The sequence below is a fragment of the Mollisia scopiformis genome (assembly GCF_001500285.1).
Source record: "Mollisia scopiformis unplaced genomic scaffold LY89scaffold_23, whole genome shotgun sequence".
Lineage (NCBI taxonomy): Eukaryota > Fungi > Ascomycota > Leotiomycetes > Helotiales > Mollisiaceae > Mollisia > Mollisia scopiformis.
The window spans coordinates 989,402-1,010,172 of NW_017263603.1; the positions used below are offsets into that span (position 1 = coordinate 989,402).

At 42.2% G+C, this 20,771-nt stretch overlaps 4 protein-coding genes across 4 annotated transcripts; 3 read left to right on the plus strand and 1 right to left on the minus strand.

Annotated features, from left to right (window-relative positions):
- Nucleotides 1-2,521: 2,521 nt before the first annotated feature.
- Nucleotides 2,522-3,346, plus strand: LY89DRAFT_594774 (alpha/beta-hydrolase; the record flags this gene model as incomplete). The annotated part of the gene is made up of 2 exons (XM_018209821.1): nucleotides 2,522-3,033; nucleotides 3,112-3,346. The coding sequence occupies 2 exons, from the start codon at nucleotides 2,522-2,524 to the stop codon at nucleotides 3,344-3,346; spliced, it is 747 nt and encodes a 248-aa protein (XP_018066146.1).
- Nucleotides 3,347-3,549: 203 nt separating this feature from the next.
- LY89DRAFT_688956 (uncharacterized protein) lies at nucleotides 3,550-4,047 on the plus strand. The gene is made up of 2 exons (XM_018215814.1): nucleotides 3,550-3,784; nucleotides 3,838-4,047. Exons 1-2 carry the CDS (start codon nucleotides 3,616-3,618, stop codon nucleotides 3,927-3,929), a joined length of 261 nt encoding a protein of 86 aa, XP_018066147.1. The 5' UTR covers nucleotides 3,550-3,615; the 3' UTR covers nucleotides 3,930-4,047.
- A 313-nt stretch (nucleotides 4,048-4,360) lies between these two features.
- On the minus strand, nucleotides 4,361-6,143 carry LY89DRAFT_722874 (uncharacterized protein; the record flags this gene model as incomplete). The annotated part of the gene is made up of 3 exons (XM_018218766.1): nucleotides 4,361-5,598; nucleotides 5,813-5,996; nucleotides 6,117-6,143. The coding sequence occupies 3 exons, from the start codon at nucleotides 6,141-6,143 to the stop codon at nucleotides 4,361-4,363; spliced, it is 1,449 nt and encodes a 482-aa protein (XP_018066148.1).
- Nucleotides 6,144-16,620: 10,477 nt separating this feature from the next.
- On the plus strand, nucleotides 16,621-16,965 carry LY89DRAFT_594373 (uncharacterized protein; the record flags this gene model as incomplete). The annotated part of the gene is made up of 1 exon (XM_018209799.1): nucleotides 16,621-16,965. A coding segment is annotated over one exon (345 nt), but the record flags the coding sequence as incomplete, so codon positions are not given.
- Nucleotides 16,966-20,771: the final 3,806 nt, after the last annotated feature.

The following is a 20,771-nucleotide window of genomic DNA, read 5'->3' on the forward strand; positions in this document are numbered from 1 at the left end:
CTCCATCTCCTCGATCATGAACTCAAACCTATCTCTCCACATTCTTCTAACAAAGGTTGAATTGACAAAAAATTCCGCACTTGGTATAAGAGGAAATTATTGACGAAGTATCCTCCATGTAAAAGTGACTGGAATTGTAATAGTGTCACCGTCTGCACTTTGATGTGAGATGCCGGGAACTATTCACTCTTTGACCTTGTTCTCAGGTGTGAAGGACGGGAGCTTGATCTTGCGTCAACCTCTACGTGGTGCAATTAGGAGCCATAGCCCCCAAGCGTTGAATTGTACAAGCAGCCTTTTTCTTCTAGGTAGCCTGATGGCAGAGTGGCGGCATTGGGTGAAAAGAGTTCGAAAAGCAAGCGGCTTTTTTCCTATCAAATTTTCCGAGACTTGAATGAACCGCCTAGGACATCTCTCTCTCGCTCTTCCGTCGATGCAAGGATATCCTCTTGACAGTATCTATGCAACCATATCTCGCCTCCAGTTTTGAAACTCGTCCTCCGTCAGAAAGGTTTCCATACCGTGGTCCGTGATGAACCATGTCACTTTCTTTTCAAAAGGCCGGAGCATGAATAATAGAATTAAAGTAGGAAAATATGTTTGTACATAGATCCCCACCATTGTCAAATTATCGTCTTAGTTGGTAACAGATTTGGATCCCAGAGAATCTTCAATTTAAGTATATGAAGGACATCTTAAAGTTGTCTGCTCACTAAGTGCTATGGTATCGCCGAGAATTGAATGGTCGTATGAACTCTCACCAACTGCCTAATGATAATTATACCACTCAGGCGTAAATTGTTTTGCAGAAGATACGCCAACGATATCTGCTTGCTTTCAATATCAGGATGGAGTAACTTAGAAGTAGATGTAGTTACTAGTACTGCAGCGTTGAGTATTACTAGGAATCTAATTGGAGAGAGTTGAGTTTGAGGAGAGTTTGGAATCCTGGAGTTATAGTGTACCCTCTGATAGATCTAGAGTGTGTGTACTGTGTGGGTGTATGGTCATTACAGCCATTGTGAGAAGGAACACAGTTGGGTGGCCACGGTCCAGCTAATGTGTGAGCGAGTTGTCTCAAAATGAAGAGAAACTGCTATCTGGAAAAGACCCCAACACTACATAAAAGCGTACCTAACCACCTCACATGTATATTTTTTCCAAGACACGGTATCAAATGGCTTTGCCACGAGGTACAAATACCTACGAACAGTGCCGGACCGTAACATTCTCTACGAAATCCTAATGGGAAGGATGCCCATTTCGATCCGAGTCCAAGATCAGACGGAAAAATGCCCAGATGACTTGGAGAGCCGCTAGTGGCGACTTGGCTCTCGCCCTCTCCAAGTTAAAACATTCCTTATCTAGGACTTGCAATTGCTAATTCTGGGTTTTAGATAAAAGGTCGCAACATCGTTTGCTTTTTGGATAACATCTTACTCGGCAGTCTTGCCGATTACGGCTACTGTACGGCGGGGAAAATGTGCCCGAAGACGGCCATGGTCAGTCAACAGTGTCATAGCTCCAATGCCCTCTTTGCTCTTCATATCGATCAATATTTGGATTGAACCAACTCTCTTCACCAAGTCATTATTCTTCGAGCCAACTTCTCAACTAATGCAAAACAGACGGATCCTGCATCTGAGCAAACCTCGTAGGTCACTCAGTGCTACGCACCCTGAACGTGTTCCCCTGAGGTGGTCTTTTGGTCTTCCTTCGCTTCGCACAGACCATCCCATACTCGCTTCTCTGCAGCCCCTTTATTTTGTAAACCCCTCCCTCGCTTACCAACTGTATGTATACAGCACTTCCATGCTTATCGCGAGCACCAAGCAATTTGTGGACACAAGTTCTGTCGACAGCCACTTCTATATCCTAACTGCTTCTTCGCTTTCGCCCAAGATATTAAGTAACCGACTTGTAGCGCTCCTCGCCTGCTATGTGAACAATAATCGTAGCGGAATTAGTTCGCGTATTATTTCTAAACCGTGTTTTTTATCTCGTGCGTATATTAGCTAGAAATCTCGTTTACGCTTTTTTAAAATTATTTTATTTTATCATTTTTCTTAATTTCTAATTTTCAAATCCTTTTAAAATTAAATAATTGATTAATAAATTTCGTAATTTTAATTTTAATTAAAATAAATATTTTTAAGGAAAATTTTGTTTCTTAATTAATATATGCACAAGCCCACCGCTTCGCCCTTGAATTAACAAATCTTGTTCGTCCAAGTTTAACCATAGTTCTCTAAGAAAGAATTCCTAGCCAGACGGCTTTACTATAATAGATTTCGAATTGCTGTATTATTTCCCCACTAGGAATTAAGTCCCCCAGTCTATTTAAAAATCCCGTTTAGCCGCACACACAAATCAGATATATTTGTGGAGTTCGCACTTCTTTCCCATCAAACTCTTCACCCAACTTACATCTTTCAAGGTCAAACAAACATCACACTTTCATCAACATAGCAACTTTGCGTTTAGCTCCTAGAAATCACTGTTTCGGAGGTCTCCAAGCATCATGGAAAACGCCGCACACATCGTCGCCCCTTGTGGAAATCACACGCAAACAATCATACTACTCCATGGTCGCGACAGTATTGCATCGGAATTCGCAGAAGAATTCTTAGAGAGTCAGGCGTCAGATGATCGTACCTTACCAGAAATATTTCCCACAACAAGATGGGTTTTCCCGACTTCCAAGATTCGGAATTCGGCACGCTTTGGAGCTCCAATGTCTCAATGGTTTGATATGTGGTCGGTGGAAAATCACTTGGAAAAGAACGAGATTCAAATTGATGGGTTAAGAGAAAGTGTTAAGGAGATTCTTGACCTTATTCGGACTGAGGCTGTATTGATCTCACCTGACCGAATTATCCTCGGCGGGATTAGTCAAGGATGCGCTACTGCAATACATACTTTGCTGTACGGTGGAATACGGCTCGGCGGGTTCATTGGACTCAGCAGTTGGCTTCCATTCGAGCCAGAAATCACCACAACTATGGCGGACAACATGGCATGGAGTATAGATGGGTACAGCCTGCCTTCTCCCAAGATGCTCAACACACCCACAGATCAAGCAGAAACGACATCAGTCTTTCCGGATTTTAGCTCCACTTTTGTGCTCGAGACCCCGGTCTTCCTGTCACACTCCCGGGACGACGATATTATTCCTATCGCCAATGGAAAGAAGTTATCTACAACATTGGAAAAACTCGAGATGGTGGTTTCGTGGAAACAGTACGAAGATGGAGGACACTGGGTCAATGAACCTCAAGGAGTGGATGACATTGTATCATTCATTCATTCATGTCGTCGAGTCCAACTAGATGAGGAAGTGATATGAATATCACTGCCAGTACTCTCGTCTCCGAACAAGTCGTTCTAAAGCCCACCGTCTCGCTACGAGCCACCCTCGCCTCCTCAACTCCAGGATTATCTCCATTATCCAACTCTAGACATCTTGTTCTCTCGTTGGGCGCACGATTATCAGTGCCGGATCCGCCAAAAGTTCCTAATGCAGCTGCATTCAAAGGCACTGTGCTAGATCTCGGTAATTTCAAAAACAGCTCTGCCTGAAGGGGGGGATTGCGGTTGGATCAGCAACAGGAGGCCATGATAGTACGTTCTGCAATCTCAATCCCACGACAACACTACATCATCGCTAAATCTGAGGGCACAGTTGCCCAAGACATGCCCGACAACGATCTATCTTCAATCACCATGATCCAAAGAAACAAAACTCCAATGTTCCCCATCGAGTGGATAATTGCAGGTCAATCAAGTATGTACTCTTCAAGCCTTGCCATGGATACCAAATCTTACAGACCCTTCTAGGCATCTACAACCTCAACAACTCCCCCGAACTCGCAGACCGCACCGCAGACACACAACCCCTAAAAGTCTCCCGCGAAATCATTCGAAGCTAGAAGAACAGAGGTAAGTATTGGCTTCATCCGGTCATGATGCGCTCACTTCAAGTATCCGAAACAAACAAGCAGGGATAGAAAGTCAACAAAATATGATATAATGTAGAATCTTTACCCGAAGAATGTTTTCTGATGTTGCATGTAAATAACTAATGCTTCTAGAGTATTGATCGTGAAAAAAGGCGAAAATATAAAAACGAGTATAATCTCGAGGCAGTTTTCGCCTTTCGGTTTGCAGCTATAAGGGTTTCTTACTTCCTCATTCAGTGAGTGATACATCCTCCAAGAGCAAAGATGTTCATCAGTAGTAGTGTTGCTCAGAGTGTCGATACAGGCGTTGCGTCTGAGAGTCCACAGGTGATGCCTTGAATTCGCGAATTACACACTCGAGCATTCAAGCAAGCGATCCTGAGCTGCCTGTGTGAAGTGTATCAGCGAATCCAAAACTCCTGCAAGTCCTCTGACATTCCCTTTTGGAACTCAGAGCCTTCGATGATGTGCGGTACATGAGCTAAGCCCACTAGTCTGAAATAGTCGTCGTCAATCCTTCTCAAGGTAACCGGAGCGGTTGCAGTCGAGAGAATGGTGATTAGGTCTCCGACTTGGACTGCGGGAGTATCGTTGTCTGGACGACTGTCTCCGGCAGGTCCCACACCACAATATCCTCGGTGAGTAATGAAGAAATTGCGTCCTTGGCACTTTTTGGAATCGAACAATCTTCCTTCACCTGCGTTGTCGACGTAGGCCTTGCAGAGATCTTCATGATAGCTAGAAGCTTGATCAACAAACTCTCCTATCATGGAGTCCTCAAGGCGATTTCTGATTGAGGGGTCGTCGTTCAACATAGCCTGGATCTCATCTGTTGTGCGATCCCCTCTCTTCGTCTTCAGGCCCGCTAGCCAGGCCGCGAAGGCGATGTGCCTGTCCACTGTAGGAGCCTCTTCATCCAACGCAAAGGCTTGCCACAATACGTCGAGTGGCGAGTCTCGATCTTTGATAATCGCTGATATTTCGATTAAATTTTCATAGCATTTGAGAACCTGTCTTCCAAACTTCTCCACAGAGAAATTGTCGGTAGCGTGTAGAACGAAGTCCAAAACGAAGCCCGAAACTTTCATTGTGGAGTTCGTTATTATGACTCCTCCAGTTTCGTTGAGTTGAAATTCCCGGAGAGGCTCGGGGAGCACCTGCAGAGGATTGTTGTCCATCCACAGAACCCAAGATGGAATGTCTGTTTCATCGATACTACTGATCATAAACGAGCTGTAATGGAGATACGCAAGGGATGGGTGCTCCTTGATCATCATTTCCGTCACCTTTTGGAATATTCGTCCCAAGGGGGTAGAGTAATTCAATTCTTGCAATTCCAATCGAACTTTGATGTCTAATATGCCAAATAAGCCAAATATCCTGTCGCGTGGTTCAGTTGCGTATCGAGCATACGTTGCATGGATACAGTCAACAAGATGTGCTGAATAAGTTTGAACGCTGGCTTGAGATGTCACGTTGTACAGACAGAAGATCCTCCACAGATCGAGTTCTCGGGTGAGCACCCGACAATGACGCAGCAAGAATGCAGCGTCTCGAAATATTTTCCAAGAGATTGAATGGATCCCACTACACACAATTGTGGTGTCAATGGACGCTACAGCAATTTCTTGTAATGTATCTATCAACGATGGCCAGATATCGTCAGCCAGAAGCTGCTTGTAACGGTCTCGCCTGACTGTCGGGTTTGTTGGCTGTAGAGTGATAAGGGATCAAAAGGATGATGAATCGAAGAGTAATGCAATCTCGTTACTAATAGCTTGGTGTTAAGAAACTATATTTGAGTTGAGCACGAAGCTCCTATCTACTTGGAAAACTATCTGCTTATATAGAACCTTCCTGCTCAGGGCCGAGAGGGCCGCAGTCGGTCCTCTCGGTCTTCCCCCGAGGGGGCCGACCTCGTTCCTCTCGGTCCATCACGTGATCGCTGATCCCGTGCACCTGGAACCTTCCTGTTCCGAAGTATCTCCAACAAGCTCGCTTGCTGGGCCTATCGTGTTCCTTGCTTGTTGTCACGGGCTGATACAATGAGTCAAAGTAACAAGCTATGTGTATTACAAAAAGAACTAGTTAAGGAAAGAAGGATTCTCCCCGGAGAAATCCTTTTGTGAGGGCGCCAAGGCCCGAGCGTCTGCTCACGTGACGGCTATGCCCATTTAGGGGCATAGCCACAGAATGGGTTCAACCCATCACAAATTCGATGAAGAACTGAAAGGTAGCTAACTAAGGCTTTATATACATAGGATCAGAGGCTTCGTAGAAGCCTCGGCATAAGCTAATTACCATAAGATTAAAGTCTTAGATCGGAGATTGCAACTCGTAAAGAAAATAAGGAGGCTAGTGCTTAAGCGAGGCGTAGCCGAAGCATTATGGGGTTCAACCCCTAACATATAAAAACTTTTTTTTAATTAAAATTATTATTAAAATAAATAAAATATTATTTTAAAATTATTTCAAAATTATTATTTTTTATTTAAAAATTTAATTATATTATTTTCGCAATATTGAAAAATTATTTGATTAAAAATATTCGAAACAAGTATATTGTCACGATCACGGGACCCATGGGCCATAGGCCCAGTAAGCGGGGGAACCTGACCACGTGATGGAGTCCGAGGGAGTCTGATAGACTCCCCGGGACTCTGTGACAGACCAGATCAGGTTGAGATGCAAGAGGTGATCCATTCTTAGAATACCAAGGTGAAGAGCTGAGGACAGCTCTCAGAAGTGCTTATATACAGGATTCTGCCAGGCGGTGAGTTGTCGCGTGATAGGACTGAAACCAGCACTGTGACAGACTCCTGGACTCCAGGGAAAAGACGGACTCCAGCACACGGAGAAACTATATAACCACTCAACTTCACTCGTTAGATAGGAGCTCGTGCTCAACTTGATTATTATTCTTGACTTCAATACTATTGCCGACTTTACTTCATCTACCATACCAACCCACGTGACCTTACTTCCAGGTAAGGCAGGAACCGTGACATATAATAAATTAAATAATAATAAAAAAATTAATTAAACAACGAAAACGTCGTTTTTCGAAAAAAAAAATTAATATTACGAATTATTTAAATCGTTTATTTAATCGCTACGATAATCGCTATAATAATCGCTACGATAAAAATTAAACCGAGTATGTCACGGGTTGGATGCAATGAGTCAAAGCAAGAACCTGATTGTATTATAAGAAGAATTAACTAAAGAGAGAAGAGTTCTTTCTCGTACGAAGAGCTGTTTTAAAGGGGCTCTCGCTGGTTCGTAGAATGGCCCGCGCGCTTTAGCGTCGCGTCGTCATATGCAGGCCCGCGTAGTCACGTGTAGGCTGCACTACGTAGTAGTGCAGCCAAATATCGGGTTCAACCCGTCACAGAGTATAATAACGTTTTTTAACTTTAAATTTAATAAAGCTTAAAATCTTATATAAAATTTTTTTTTTAAATTTTAAAAAATAATTAAATCGATTTTTCGTTTATATATTAAATTTTTTACTATATTATTATTATTTTTTTAAATTTAATTAATTAATAATTATTATTACGAACTACCTAGATCGCCTGGCTAATCGCTTATTACCTGACCTAATCGCCTGCCTAGTCGCCCGCGACAAAGGTCAGGCCGAGAATAGTAGCGTTCCCTAGCTTTAAGCTTATTGGGGCTTAGCTCCTTATATAACATCCCTTTCCCCTAGTATATATATATTTAGATCTTCTCCTCTTTTATTCCCCTTCTCTTCTTTACTTTTAGATTCTAAGAGATAGCTAAATCGATATATTATAATTACGGGGCTTGTGGGCTATAGGCCCAGCAGGCGAGGGATCGAAATAGATTAGCGGGTCACCTAATAGATTATTAATCCTTATTAAGGGTTAATAAGGCTTATTGATCTAGAGGACAGAGGTTCTATATAACAACGGGCTGTCGCCCACTAGGTAGAAGCCTTATGCTTAACTTGATTTAGTTTTCCTAACTATAATATTATAGCCTTATCTTACTTCATTCACTATACTAACCTACGTGACCTTACTAGGGTAAGGAGAGAGTCGTAATACGATACTTCGTCTACGTACTAAGCTTCCCACCGTGCTATTATAATTATTTATTTTTTAATTTATATTTATTTTAATAATTTTTTTTTATATTTTAAATTTTTTTTAAAGCCGGTCGGCAAATATTTCTAATATTTTTCGATATTCTGCGAATAAAAAAAATAAAATTCTTAGACTACGTTTAAACGAGCAAACGAATAAACATCGTTATTTAACGTTAAACTCCGAGATTTTCTCGGTTAAAATTTTTATCGTTTATAAAAAACGATTTAAACGTTATATTTCTTCGAATATTAATGTTACGACTCTCTCCTTACCCTAGTAAGGTCACGTGGGTTAGTATAGTGAATGAAGTAAGATAAGGCAATAATATTATAGTTAGGAAAACTTAATCAAGTTGAGCACGAAGCTCCTATTTATGGCAGAAGTGCTAGTTATATATACTGCCCTCAGTAGTGGGCTAAGATGGAGCGCAGGAGTTCCTAGGAGCCCCGTCCGCTCCTTAGTGCTCCTCCACGTGACCTAGAGCTCACCGAGATGACTTAGCGAGCTCACGTGCACGTAGTCGTAATACTATCCCCCATTCCTCCTAGCGTAGTCCCGTGCGTATAACTAGTGTAAAGAAAACATCTTACGGTCGCTATGCTTCTTCTTCCCTTTCTATTATAAACAATAAATCCCTAAGGAAACGCCTCGAATAGCTAAAACTTATAAGAAAGATAGAAGACGTTGGCTACGAAATAACACTTTACTTCTGCTATGCGAAAGAAAACCGTCGGTGTATAATAGAGTCTTCTGTCTCTTCTCGGTGTGCCGAGTGCGTTCGTCGCAGACGCTCCTACGATGGGCTCTCCGACGAATAGGAGAAGAACGTTCCTAAAGAGAAGGATTAGGAGTCGATCGAGCGACAAAAGGCTCGCCTAAACAAGCAGGAAGAGGAGGCGATAGCGAAAATCCTCCGCCTCCGAAAACAAAAGAGGTTTCTCCTAAAGAGAGAGAAAGAAATGATGCGTTGTGGTCTGCAATACCTCGACGAACTAGATTCTGTGGAGGAGAAGGAAAGGTTGGAGAAGGAAAAGTGAGAGCGGGCCGCAGCCTCGTCTCCAGCTGCCTGGGAACCTTCCAACATCGATTAGAATGCCCTAGAAGCGTCTCTCCTTTCTGCTCCTAGCAACCCTTCCGCCTTTGTTCCCTCTTAGGAAGGCCTGAATACCGGCGGTGGAAGTCAGTTAGGATCTCAGGGTAGCTAAGATTCGATTTGGGCTCCCAAGTGTTCTCTAACTATAGGTATCCTTACCACTTGATCAAATACTTGATCCTCCCCCTGATATACTTATAATCTAGTATCTGTTCCACCTTATACTCAGCATCTAGGTTAACTAGGTCGATCTCGACTTAAGGAGCCGGTGGCGCTCCTAGTGGCGCGAGCTCGAGAAGTGATATATAGAATGTTAAGTATATCTTTATATTCTTAGGCAACTATAATTTATAATTAACAAGTCCTTTCACTCTTTTGATCTTATATAGCCTAAGCTTCTTATAGTCGAGTTTATCGCTTAGCCTCTTAGTTTTAATGTTTTTTCTGATTAAATATACCCTATCTCCCTCTTTTAGCGTAGGCTCCTAGCTACATCGCTTGTTATAGTAGTGTGTAGTGCGCTTAGAAACAAACTATAACTCAGAGGCTAGCTAGGTGTATAGTTCCTTAATCTTAGAGATACGGATCTTAGCTAGGTTATTATCGATAGCTATAATGCCTAGTTCTTTATATACCACAGGTTTATAACCGAAGTTAGTATAGAAAAGTGTTTCCTTTGTAGTCTCTATAATTGAACTATTGTATGTGAACTAGGCAAGTAGTAGGAGTGCTACCTAGTTGTCCTATTAGTAGTTAACATAGCATCTTAAGTATGCCTCAACTACCTAGTTTATTCTTTCGTTTCCTCCGTTAGTCTATAGATAGAACGTAGTGGTTATTTTCCTCTTAATCCCTAGGGCGGCTATAAGGGCGGTCTAGAATTTAGAAGTAAAGAGCTTGTCTCGATCTGAAAGTATCTCTTTAGGCAAGCTATACTAGCTGACTACTTCCCTAAGGAAAGCGTAGGCAAGCTGCTTAGCTATACTTGCCTCCTAGTAGGGTACTAGTATTATATACTTTGTGAGTCTTTCTATAATAACTAGGATTAAGTCGTACTTAACTCCTAATACTAGATCTTTAAATAGTAGGAGCTTTGTGATAAAATCCCACGATATTAATTTCCAGGGGGTGTCCGGTATAGGGACTATCCCTATTAATCCGTATAGTGCGAGGCGACTTATCTTGTTCCTAGTATAAGTATCGCAATCCTTAATAACTTTCTTAACAAGGGCTTTTATTAATAGACACTAGTATTCTCTTAAGAGTCGGAGGAAGGTCCTTCGCTTTCCTTGATAGCCATAGGCTAGTAATCCGTATTGTTCCCTTACAACTTCTTCTCTAACACTTAAGGGGAAGTAAATTTTCCTATTGTGTGTAAGTAGTCCTCCAGGCGTCTTTTTAAAGTACTAAGAGACGGAACCTACTATCGGGTCCGTAGCATAGGCCTCCCTAATATAGGCCTCTAGTAGAGTCCCGTTTAGGCGTCTTAAAGAGGCTATTTCCCTGATCGCCGGTGCTAGGTCTCCGTTATCGAGGGTATAAAGCAAGGGTTGCTTATCGTACACTTTATTACTCTTATATCCAGGTTTCTTGCTAAGGGCATCTACCCTTAGGTTCTGTGTGCCCGGCACGTGCTTGATCCTCAGATTAAAGCTAGTAAGTTCCTTAGACTATCGTACTAACCTTCGATTATTAAGGACTTTAGTGGTTGTAAAAGCCCGAAGATTTATATAGTTGGTGTAGATAGTAACTAGGAACTTAGCCCCTTAGAGGTATACTCTTTAGTGCCTAAGTGCCTCTACTATTGCCAGAAGCTCTTTCTAGTAAATATTATAGTTCTGTTCTGCGAGTGATATTTTCTTAGAAAAATACGCGACGGGGTATAGCTTCCCGTTGTCTGCCTTCTACAAGTGTACTACTCCTATAGCCGTGTCTAATGCGTTGGTTTCGATAATACTTTCTCGATCTTCCCTATACTACTAGAGTATCGGTTCTTTCGAGAACCTTAACTTAATTTCTCAAAAGGAGGCTTCCGCTTGGAGTGTCTATATAAACGGAACATTCTTCTTAGTGAGTGCTATAAGCGGTTCTGCGAGCTTAGAGAAGTCTCGGATAAATATCCTACAGAAGTTAGCGAAGCTTAGAAAGGACTAAATATCCTTAACCGTCTGGGGCGACTACTACTCTCTTATTTCCTATAGTTTGTCTAAGTCGATTAATACCCTTTCTGGCTTAATAACGTACCTTAGGTACTTTGTACTAGTGACTCTGAAGTCGCACTTCTTGAGTTTGAGCCTAGAGTCGACCCTAGAGAAGGCTTCGAGGACTAGGCGCACGTGCCCTTCGTAGTCCTCCTTTCTTTGTGAATACACTAGGATGTTATCCAAATAATAGACTATAAACTTGCCCAAATATTCCCACAAAATATTATTATTCTATCGTTAGCATGTAGCTAGCGCGTTCGTAAGTCCGAACGGTATAATAGTGTATTCCCATAGGCTAGAAGGCAGTAGAAAGGCTGTCTTCCATTCGTAGCCTTCCTTGATCCTAATTAAGGCAAAAGCTGTGTTCTAGTCTAGCTTTGTGTAAATAACTACCGACCTAATCGCATCTCTTAAACTCTAGAGATTAAGCAAGGGATACACATCCCTTACTATAGCGTCGTTTAGTCCCCTGTAATCCACACAAGGCCGTCCCTTTAGATCGTCCTTCTTGTGTGCGATTAGTATATTCGATGCTATAAGGGACTTAGATTTCCTAATCTACCCCTTTGCTAATGCTTTTTGCATATACTCCTCGAGTATACCTAAAGTCTGCGGGTTGTGCCAGCGAAGCTTCTGGCAAGGCGGCTGCTTACCCTCTTTCAGGTTGATCTCGTAGTCCTAGAGCTAATGTTTAAGTAAGGCCCTTAAATCTTCGGGGTCCTTAAATAGCTTAGTGTACTTCCTATAGGGATAAAGTATTCCCTTTCGTCCCTAGTCAAGCTGCCTAGCGGTTACTTGATCCTATGCCTTAGAGGCCGTAGCACTAGCCTCCCTAGGTCTTTATAGTCATTCGTTTAGGCAATCGCATCGATTTAGCCTCAAACTATGATTTATCCAATTGAGTTCTAAGTTGTGCTCCCGTAGCCAGGGGATCCCTAAAACCACCTAGTATCGGCTAATAGGAGCAATGTTTAAGACGATTATCTTAATATATCCTTATATTTTCATTCGCAGAAGGGCTGTCTTATATATGACCTTTCCCTCGTTTTAAGCGATAGCTGTCTCATCTATTGTACTTAGTCGGTACGGCTCGTCTTTCGGCTAAGCTAGTATGCTTAGCTAGGACACTACTTCCCCTAAAATATAGTTTCCCTAAGCTCTTAAGTCGAGCATAATTATAGTTAATATTCCATAGATTATTGCTTGTATATAGAAGTAATTCGTACTTCCCCGAATTGTTTTCACTATTACACTTAGTTCCCTAGAGGACTCCTTAATGAATTTCACCCAAGCTTATCAACATCCTTCCGTTGTGAGGATTTCCACCACTTTTTGATTAGTAAACTAGTATTCCTATCTTTTTAAGGATGTGTTTTATTCCTTTAGTCGGTATAGAGTTCTTTCCCGCAATCTGGCTGTAAGTGGGTTGTCTTATCGCTATACTGCGAACTTTACTCTCTATCCTTTAAAGGATGGGAATACCGCTTCCCTCTAGATCAAAAGGCCTTGGTTGTATGCAACTATTTCCTAGATTTATCCTACCTCCAGGACCTCATCTAGTGGTTAGGGCTAGTCCCCTTGCTAGTTGAAGTAGGATACATATACGGGTAACCGAGGTGCCCGGAGGGCAACCCTCTATGCGTCTCGATATACAATAGTATAGTAGGTTCTAGTTTCCGGCATATTTATCCCCTTTTATAAAAAGCTAACATATTCTTCCTTTCTCCTATACTTCGGTTCCTAAGTCACTAAGAAGGAACCCACACTAGTAATAATCCACTCCTTGTTGACTTTAAGGAAACGTTCCCTTAGAAACTTAACTAGACTAACCCCCTCGAGTTGATAGTCTTCCCCTTAGACACTCCTCTCAACTAGAGTTCCTAATTCCTCTAACCCGTCGTCAGAATCATAGAGTTTAGGCGTGCCGTCTGGAGGTCCCTACTAGTCGCTATCTGAGCCTAGCTAAGTATCGTGCTCCCATTCTTCCATACGATGGGTAGTATTAGCTTGTCTTAAGGTCTCGGTTTCCTTAGTAGTATTAGCTTGCTTGCCTTTTCCCTTATTATAGGAAGATACAACGTGGCTAGGTAGTCCACACTTGTAATAAAGTCCCTTCTCTCGACGCTCCTTCCTAACTTCTGGCGAAAGCTACTTCTTAGGCTTCTTCCTATAAAAGCCTCTTCTTTCGCTCTTCCTCTAACTTCTAGCTATGGTTGCATCGAGCTGTATAGGGTCCCCCTTATTATATGACTTTAGAGAACTCTGTGTTTAACGATAAGAGTATACTTCTTTTCGCTTAAGGCGCCTCTTATAGAACCGCTTATCGAATCTTGCGGCTAGGCGTATGGTTTCCTGGAGGCTAGTGGATTCTAGCTCTACTCGAGTGAGCTCGTCCTTAATAAACTCCTTGAGGCCTATGTAGTACGTTCTTTTCAGAGCCTTTCCATTCCATCTAGCCTAACTAGAATACTACTAAAACTTAGAGGTATAGTCCTTAACAGACCTTGTTTATTATAGCCTCAACAATTCCCTTTCAGCCGTTTTCTCGACTTCCAGATCCCCGTAAACCCCCACTATAGCCTTCTTAAATCCTCCAAACCCTCTGAAGATAACCTTAGTCTCTTCCCTAGTACTATTGAGGATCGTTCTAGTTGTTGCGTGTCGATTAGTCATATAGTCAGACAAGTAGGCCTTAAACCAATTAAAGGCTAGTCCCCTTAGGTAGCTAGCGGCAAAAGCTACCTTGGCCCCCTCGCTAGGGAACAAGTGCGGGTTGAACATTAAATAGATATCTATAGAACAAAGGAATGATTCGAGCTTGTGTCGGGTACCGTCGTAAGTGTCTAGTACCTTAATAGCTAGGGTACGTTCCTGTACCGCGATAGTCGTCACCTCCGTGGGTACTAGGGTCTCTACTCGTCTAAAGGTAGACATAGTTGCCGAATACTAACTTTAAGACTAGGTGCTCAAAGTGTCACAACTCTCTCCTTACCCTAGTAAGGTCACGTGGGTTAGTATAGTGAATAAAGTAAGATAAGGCAATAATATAATAGTTAGGAAAACTTAATCAAGTTGAGCACAAAGCTCCTATCTATAGCAGAAGTGCTAGTTATATATACTGCCCTCAGTAGTGGGCCAAGATAGAGCGCAGGAGTTCCTAGGAGCCCCGTCCGCTCCTCAGTGCTCCTCCACGTGACCCAGAGCTCACCGAGATGACTCAGCGAGCTCACGTGCACGTAGTCGTAACAATTAATTATTCGACGAATAAATATAATTAATTTAAAAAAAATAATTAAGACGGAAATAATCGGGATTTAAAAAAATAAAACGAAAAGTTTTTTAAAAATTTAAATAATTATAATTTAAAAAATTAAAAAAATTAATAATAAAAAATTTTTTTTTAACGATTATAAAAATTTTAACGAATTATTCGGAAAAAAAATCGAGAAATTCGGATTTTACGAAAATAAAATAATATTATAATACAACGATTAAAAATTATTAAAGCGAATATATTTTAATTAAAATAATTAATTATATTTGCCGTTATACGAGTTTTTATTTTATTAACGATTATTAAAACCGTTATAAATCGTAGAAAATTATCGGTTAATTTTCGGAATATTTTATCGTTTATATTAACCGTATGTAACGAGTTGAACCACTCGTCACATGCTACACACGTGGAATAGGTCCACCAGTGCCCGTATCATGTATAAATAGCCTTCGTCTCCCTCCGGGAGACTCTCTTCTCCTTTCTTTAGCTTAGTATCTTCGAATAGAGTAGTCTACAACGCCTTTATTGTGCTTTCTCGTACGTGCCGTCACATTATACTAAGCTCTCCTCACTACCTAGGAAAGCCTATTATAATATCCCTTCGCTAATCCTTCTACTTCATCTGCACTATCTAGGATAGTGTTCAGCGTTACTTAGCTTCTTAGCCGCAGTACTATTCAAAGAACTAAGCCCCTTCTGCGTCTAATGTGACGTTCAACAACCCTTCTGTGCTACACTTAGTAGTATTCAGCGAACTACGACCTTAAGCCCTCCGCTAGAGCCCTTAAATCAGTCGTACAAAACCCCCAGACAACCAATAATAGCTCCCAAAAGCCAAAACCCTAAGGCACTAGCCAAAGGTACTACTACCAGGGACGGATCACCCTCTATTCGCCCACAGACCGACAATCAAGAGGACGCACTTAAAGTCGAGCTTCCTAGGCACGGAATCGACTTTGAAGATGATAATACCCCGGATCCTACTTTTATTACCCAACTTTAAGAGGAGGTACGGACTTTACGGACTAAGTGTTATTAAGACCGAGACCTACTAGCCCAAATTCTAGCCTAGGTCACTAAAACCAACCCTCAAATAGGAGCGTTACCAACTCGGACACAAACTACGTTTCGTACGATCGAAAGAGGCACTCCTAGTTCGGACTACATGTCCCAAAACACCGGAAGACGCTTTAAAAAGCCACATCAAAGTTAGCTACTCTCTAATAGGACCAACCCAATGTTCGCTAGCTAGAAGATCCTCATTCAAGGAACGTTTCGTACGAACGATAGTTACTTTGAGGACGAAGAAGACAAGATACTCTACTTGTTTGATCAGACCACTAGTGATGCTCAGAAGCACCTTTAGCCCCACTACGACTAGGACTCTCAAACACGCTTCGTCTCAGCACAAGAGATGCTCGACCACTTGGCTACTATTTACGTTAACCCTAACCAAGTACAGGATGCACGCCATGAGTACAACCGACTCCTGATGATGATCGGACAGCCTTTTGCCGAATTTCAGACGCAACTCCTGCCAATCATTGGACACAGAGCTTAAACGGATCACGGCCAGAGAGAGTCAGCAGCGACGACAGCGCTCCACGGTGACATCACCTCCTGCGATTCCTCCTGCTTCCACGACCACACGTCTAACTAGCACAATCCTCACGGGCCCGCGTCTAGACTCTACCACTATGAAAGCTTCTAAGTCGCCAAATGACCTATATGCGAGCCAATCTCATCAGGGAACGCCCTCAGACCCTGCTGAAATCACATACTACAATTGTCACAAGCGTGGACATATAGCCCTTGCTTGCCCAGAGCCTCGTAGAGGAGATGTCAAAGAGATTGACAAACAATTGTACGAAGATGGCCAAATATAGGACAACAAGCCGGGAAACGAGGAACCCTAGGGCAAGACTCCTACCTAGGGTATGCGATTAGTCTACTAAAGATTGATTTAAGTCGATTAATGGGAGGCAAGCACTTCACAATTCCATGTACATTATCAAAGAATAGATATAGTATTAACCTCTCTGCCCTTATTGACTCTAGAGCTAATAGCTTTGTGTTTATGGATACTACTTACGCGAATAACATTACTACTTTCTTAAACCTCAAACCTCAACCTCTTATACAACCTATTATTCCCAAGGGATTTAATAAACAACCCGGGAAGCTAGTTACCCATTTTATTACCCTTTATCTATCTTTAGATAGCCAAAGACAAGAGAACATCCCGTTCCTAATTCTAGACTTAAGCAACCATAATATAATCCTTGGTTTGAAATGGATATTATACTTTAATATATAGCTTAATCCACAAGACCAAAGACTTATGTAGCCTAATAAATCTAAGCATACGGCCACGCCTTCTTTCCAAAGGGAGATTTTAGTTCCTAGGACTACTCTCTAGCGGGGGAAGACTCAAACTAAACATTAGAAAGACGTTTACGCCCAGGATTATGCTTTTGCACTCGAGGATCAACGCAAGAGAGATGAACAACACCTAATGGTCTCGATACAAGTTATCACACACTCGGAACAAACCCTTACAGACCGTCCGTCGTCCGCAGACTTAAACATAGTCTCCAATCTAATAATAACCACTAACGGCACGTACGAGAAGGACATTAGGCACTAGCTCCGTCTTATAAGTCAACAGCTAGTAGACGAGCGGCCTACCGACTACCCAAACGCCACACACCGTATAATACCAAAGGCACTGCCTATAGTCGATATCGCTCAGATTAGTGCCGTAGGATTCCACTTTAATATATATAGCCTAAATAATAAGGTCTTCTCTACTACTATGTATGAGATTGACTTACTTATTAAAGAAAAGGAAGCGCTTGCTATTAAGGACTAAGAAACAATAGACTCGATTCAAAGGAAGTTGCCTACAACTTACCGAGAGTTTATAGACGTCTTCTCTAAGGTAGAATCCAACAAGCTGCCACCACACCACCCATACGACCACAAGATCCACTTAGAGAGCGATACACCACTAGGATATAGCCCGCTTTACAACTAGTCAGCGGACGAGCTTCAAGCCACTAAGCAATATTTGGTCGATAACCTAGGGAAAGGATTCATCGTCCCTAGCTAAGCACCATATACCTCGCCAATCCTCTTTATTAAGAAGCCCGGTGGGGGACTACGCTTTTGTATCGACTACCGGAAGCTTAATGCCCTTACTCGGAAAGATCGTTATCCGCTACCTTTAATTGATGAGACTCTAGCCCGAATTAGCTAAGTAAAAGTCTTTACTAAACTCGACATTCGCCAAGCATTCTATAGAATACAAATAGACACTTCTTCTAAAGACTTTACGACGTTCCGTACTCGATATAGGTCGTACAAATGCAAAGTCCTACTATTCGGGTTGACTAACGGCCCGGCAACATACCAACGGTATATAAATAACATCCTTTTCGATTATTTAGACGTCTTCTATACCACTTACCTAGACGATATTCTTATCTACTCCGATAACGAGCTAGAATATGAAGAGCAAGTGAAAAAAGTCTTAACTCGACTATAAGAAGCTAGCCTTTAAGCCGATATCAAGAAGTGCGAGTTTGGAGTTAAGCGTACGAAATACCTAGGGTTTATTATTAGTACGGAAGGCATAGAAGTAGACTAAGAGAAGGTGTAAGTTATCCACAACTAGTAAGAGCCGCAGATGGTGAAAGGTATCTAATCCTTTTTAGGATTCTGCAATTTCTACCGGCGATTTATTCAAGACTATAGTATAATCGCTAAACTATTGACGCATCTCACGAAAGTTAATACTCCTTTTATCTTCGATAAAGAGTGCTAAGAAGTATATTAAGAGCTAAAGCGATGAATAACCATAGCACCGATCCTATAGCACTATAACGCTTCGTATGAGTCAATGCTAGAAACCGATACATCCGACGGAGTTATAGCCGGCATCTTATCGCAGCTACACCCAGACGGGGAATAGTACCTAGTAGCCTACTTCTCTAAGACAATAGCCCCTGCCGAATGTAACTACGAGATCCACAACAAAGAGATGCTAGCTATCATACGATCCCTGTCCCAATAGAGAGCAGAACTATAAGGCGCCTAATCTCGAGTTAAGGTCTATACAGACTATAAAGCACTAGAATACTTTATGACAACTAAGTAGTTAACTAGCCGACAAGCCCGCTAGGCCGAGATCCTATCCTAGTTCTTCTTTATAATCATATACACACTAGGGAGAAACAACCAAAAAGCAGACGCTTTAACCTGAAGAGAACAAGATGTAGGCCCTTAAGACCAAGCAAAAGCGGTATACTATACGAGAGCACTTCTGCAACCAGACAACCTAGACCTCGCTATACGGCAAAAGCTTCTTTTAGAAATCACAGCTATCGACTCTTACGAATCCATAAAACTAATAAACTGTCTATTAGATGCGAACCGCACATTACAATCCCTTAAAGAATTGTGTGCTTAAGCTTCGGAGGAGTCGGATTTTAGGCTATAAGATGGACTTCTCTTCTTCTAAGATAAGCTCGTAGTCCCAGACGAAGGCACGCTCCGTACGGAGCTAATTCGTGAAGCCCACGCCCAAATCTCTACTACTCACCCCGGATGGAACAAGACAATTCAACTCTTACGGTTATAGTACTACTAGAGAGGCTTAACGGGTTGGGTGGAACATTATATCTGTAATTGCCACGCTTGCCGACAAGCCCATAAACCGCGAGACCGTACGCCCGGACTATTACAACCCCTGCCAGTGCCAGACTACCCTTAGTAGTATATATCAATAGACTTCAAGTCGTTCCTTCCCAACCAAAAAGAGTACAATGCAATTCTAGTAGTAGTCGATTAGTTAAGCAAACAAGCGTTTTCACTACCTTATTTCAAGACTACTATAGCGAAGGATATAGCAAAGCTCTATATCCAACACATCTATCGTACAAAAAGAGTACCAGACTCAATCGTGTCTGATCGTGGCCCCTAGTTTATCTCTAGCTTTTGGCATGAATTTTGTTGAATACTAGGTGTGAAACTAAAGCTGTCTACAGCCTACCACCCCCAAACAGACGGTCAGACAGAGATTATAAACTAGTACATTAACCAACGGTTACGCCCTTTTGTATCGTACTACTAAGACAACTAGTCAGACATACTCCCTCTTATAGATCACGCGCAGCTAGTACTACCTTATGACTCCATTAGCATATCCCCTTTCCGGTTACTCTACGGATACAACCCACGTATGTCTTTCGATTAGAAGACTCTAGTCAAGCCTACGAACGCACGATAAGAGCTAAGCTATGAGGAAGCCCATACTATGGCTCGACGAATGCAGGATGCCTAGGAGCAAGCTCGTACAATGATGCAGAAGCAACAAGACAAGAAAAGGCGGGATGTAGACCCCCACCGACAGCTAGTAGACTTCAAGGCTAGGGATAAGGTCTGGATTTCGACCAAGGACTAGAGGACGCATCGACCAAGTCGAAAGCTCGACCACCAAATGGCAGGACTGTACAAGATTATAAGGCAAGTTGGGAACTCGTACGAAGTTGCCCTACCTAAATCAATAAACATACACCTTGTCTTTTCACTAGACAAGCTTAGGAAGGCTACCAACAACCCGTTGCCAGGACAAATTAACGACCCGCCACCCTTAGTACAGATCTCAGAAGACGATGAGTGGGAAGTAGACGACATACTTGCTGTCCGTAAGCGTCGAAATAAGCTAGAATACCGTGCAGGTTAGACTAGATTTGACAAAGACCCCGAATAGTACCCCGCATCGGACTTTAAATATAGCCTACATAAGTTAAGAGACTTCCACTTATAGTACCCGGAGCTTCTAGGGCCTCCGGCTAGGCTTAATGAGTGGTTGAAAGCGTGGGAAGAAGGTAAGGACTTGTATGACGAGCTAGACAATAACACGGAGATAACACAAAGCTTGAGGGCAAGCTTTTTTAAGACGGGGGGTGATGTAACGAGTTGAACCACTCGTCACATGCTACGCACGTGGAATAGGTCCACCAGTGCCCGTATTATGTATAAATAGCCTTCGTCTCCCTCCGGGAGACTCTCTTCTCCTTTCTTTAGCTTAGTATCTTCGAATAGAGTAGTCTACGACGC

What these genes read in the sequence shown, in the direction of transcription:
- LY89DRAFT_688956 (XM_018215814.1), top strand. Translation starts at nt 3,616, where the DNA reads ATGATAGTACGTTCTGCAATCTCAATCCCACGACAACACTACATCATC. An exon ending in GATAATTGCAGGTCAATCAA is followed by an intron (nt 3,785 to 3,837) that starts GTATGTACTCTT and finishes AGACCCTTCTAG; the next exon opens with GCATCTACAACCTCAACAAC.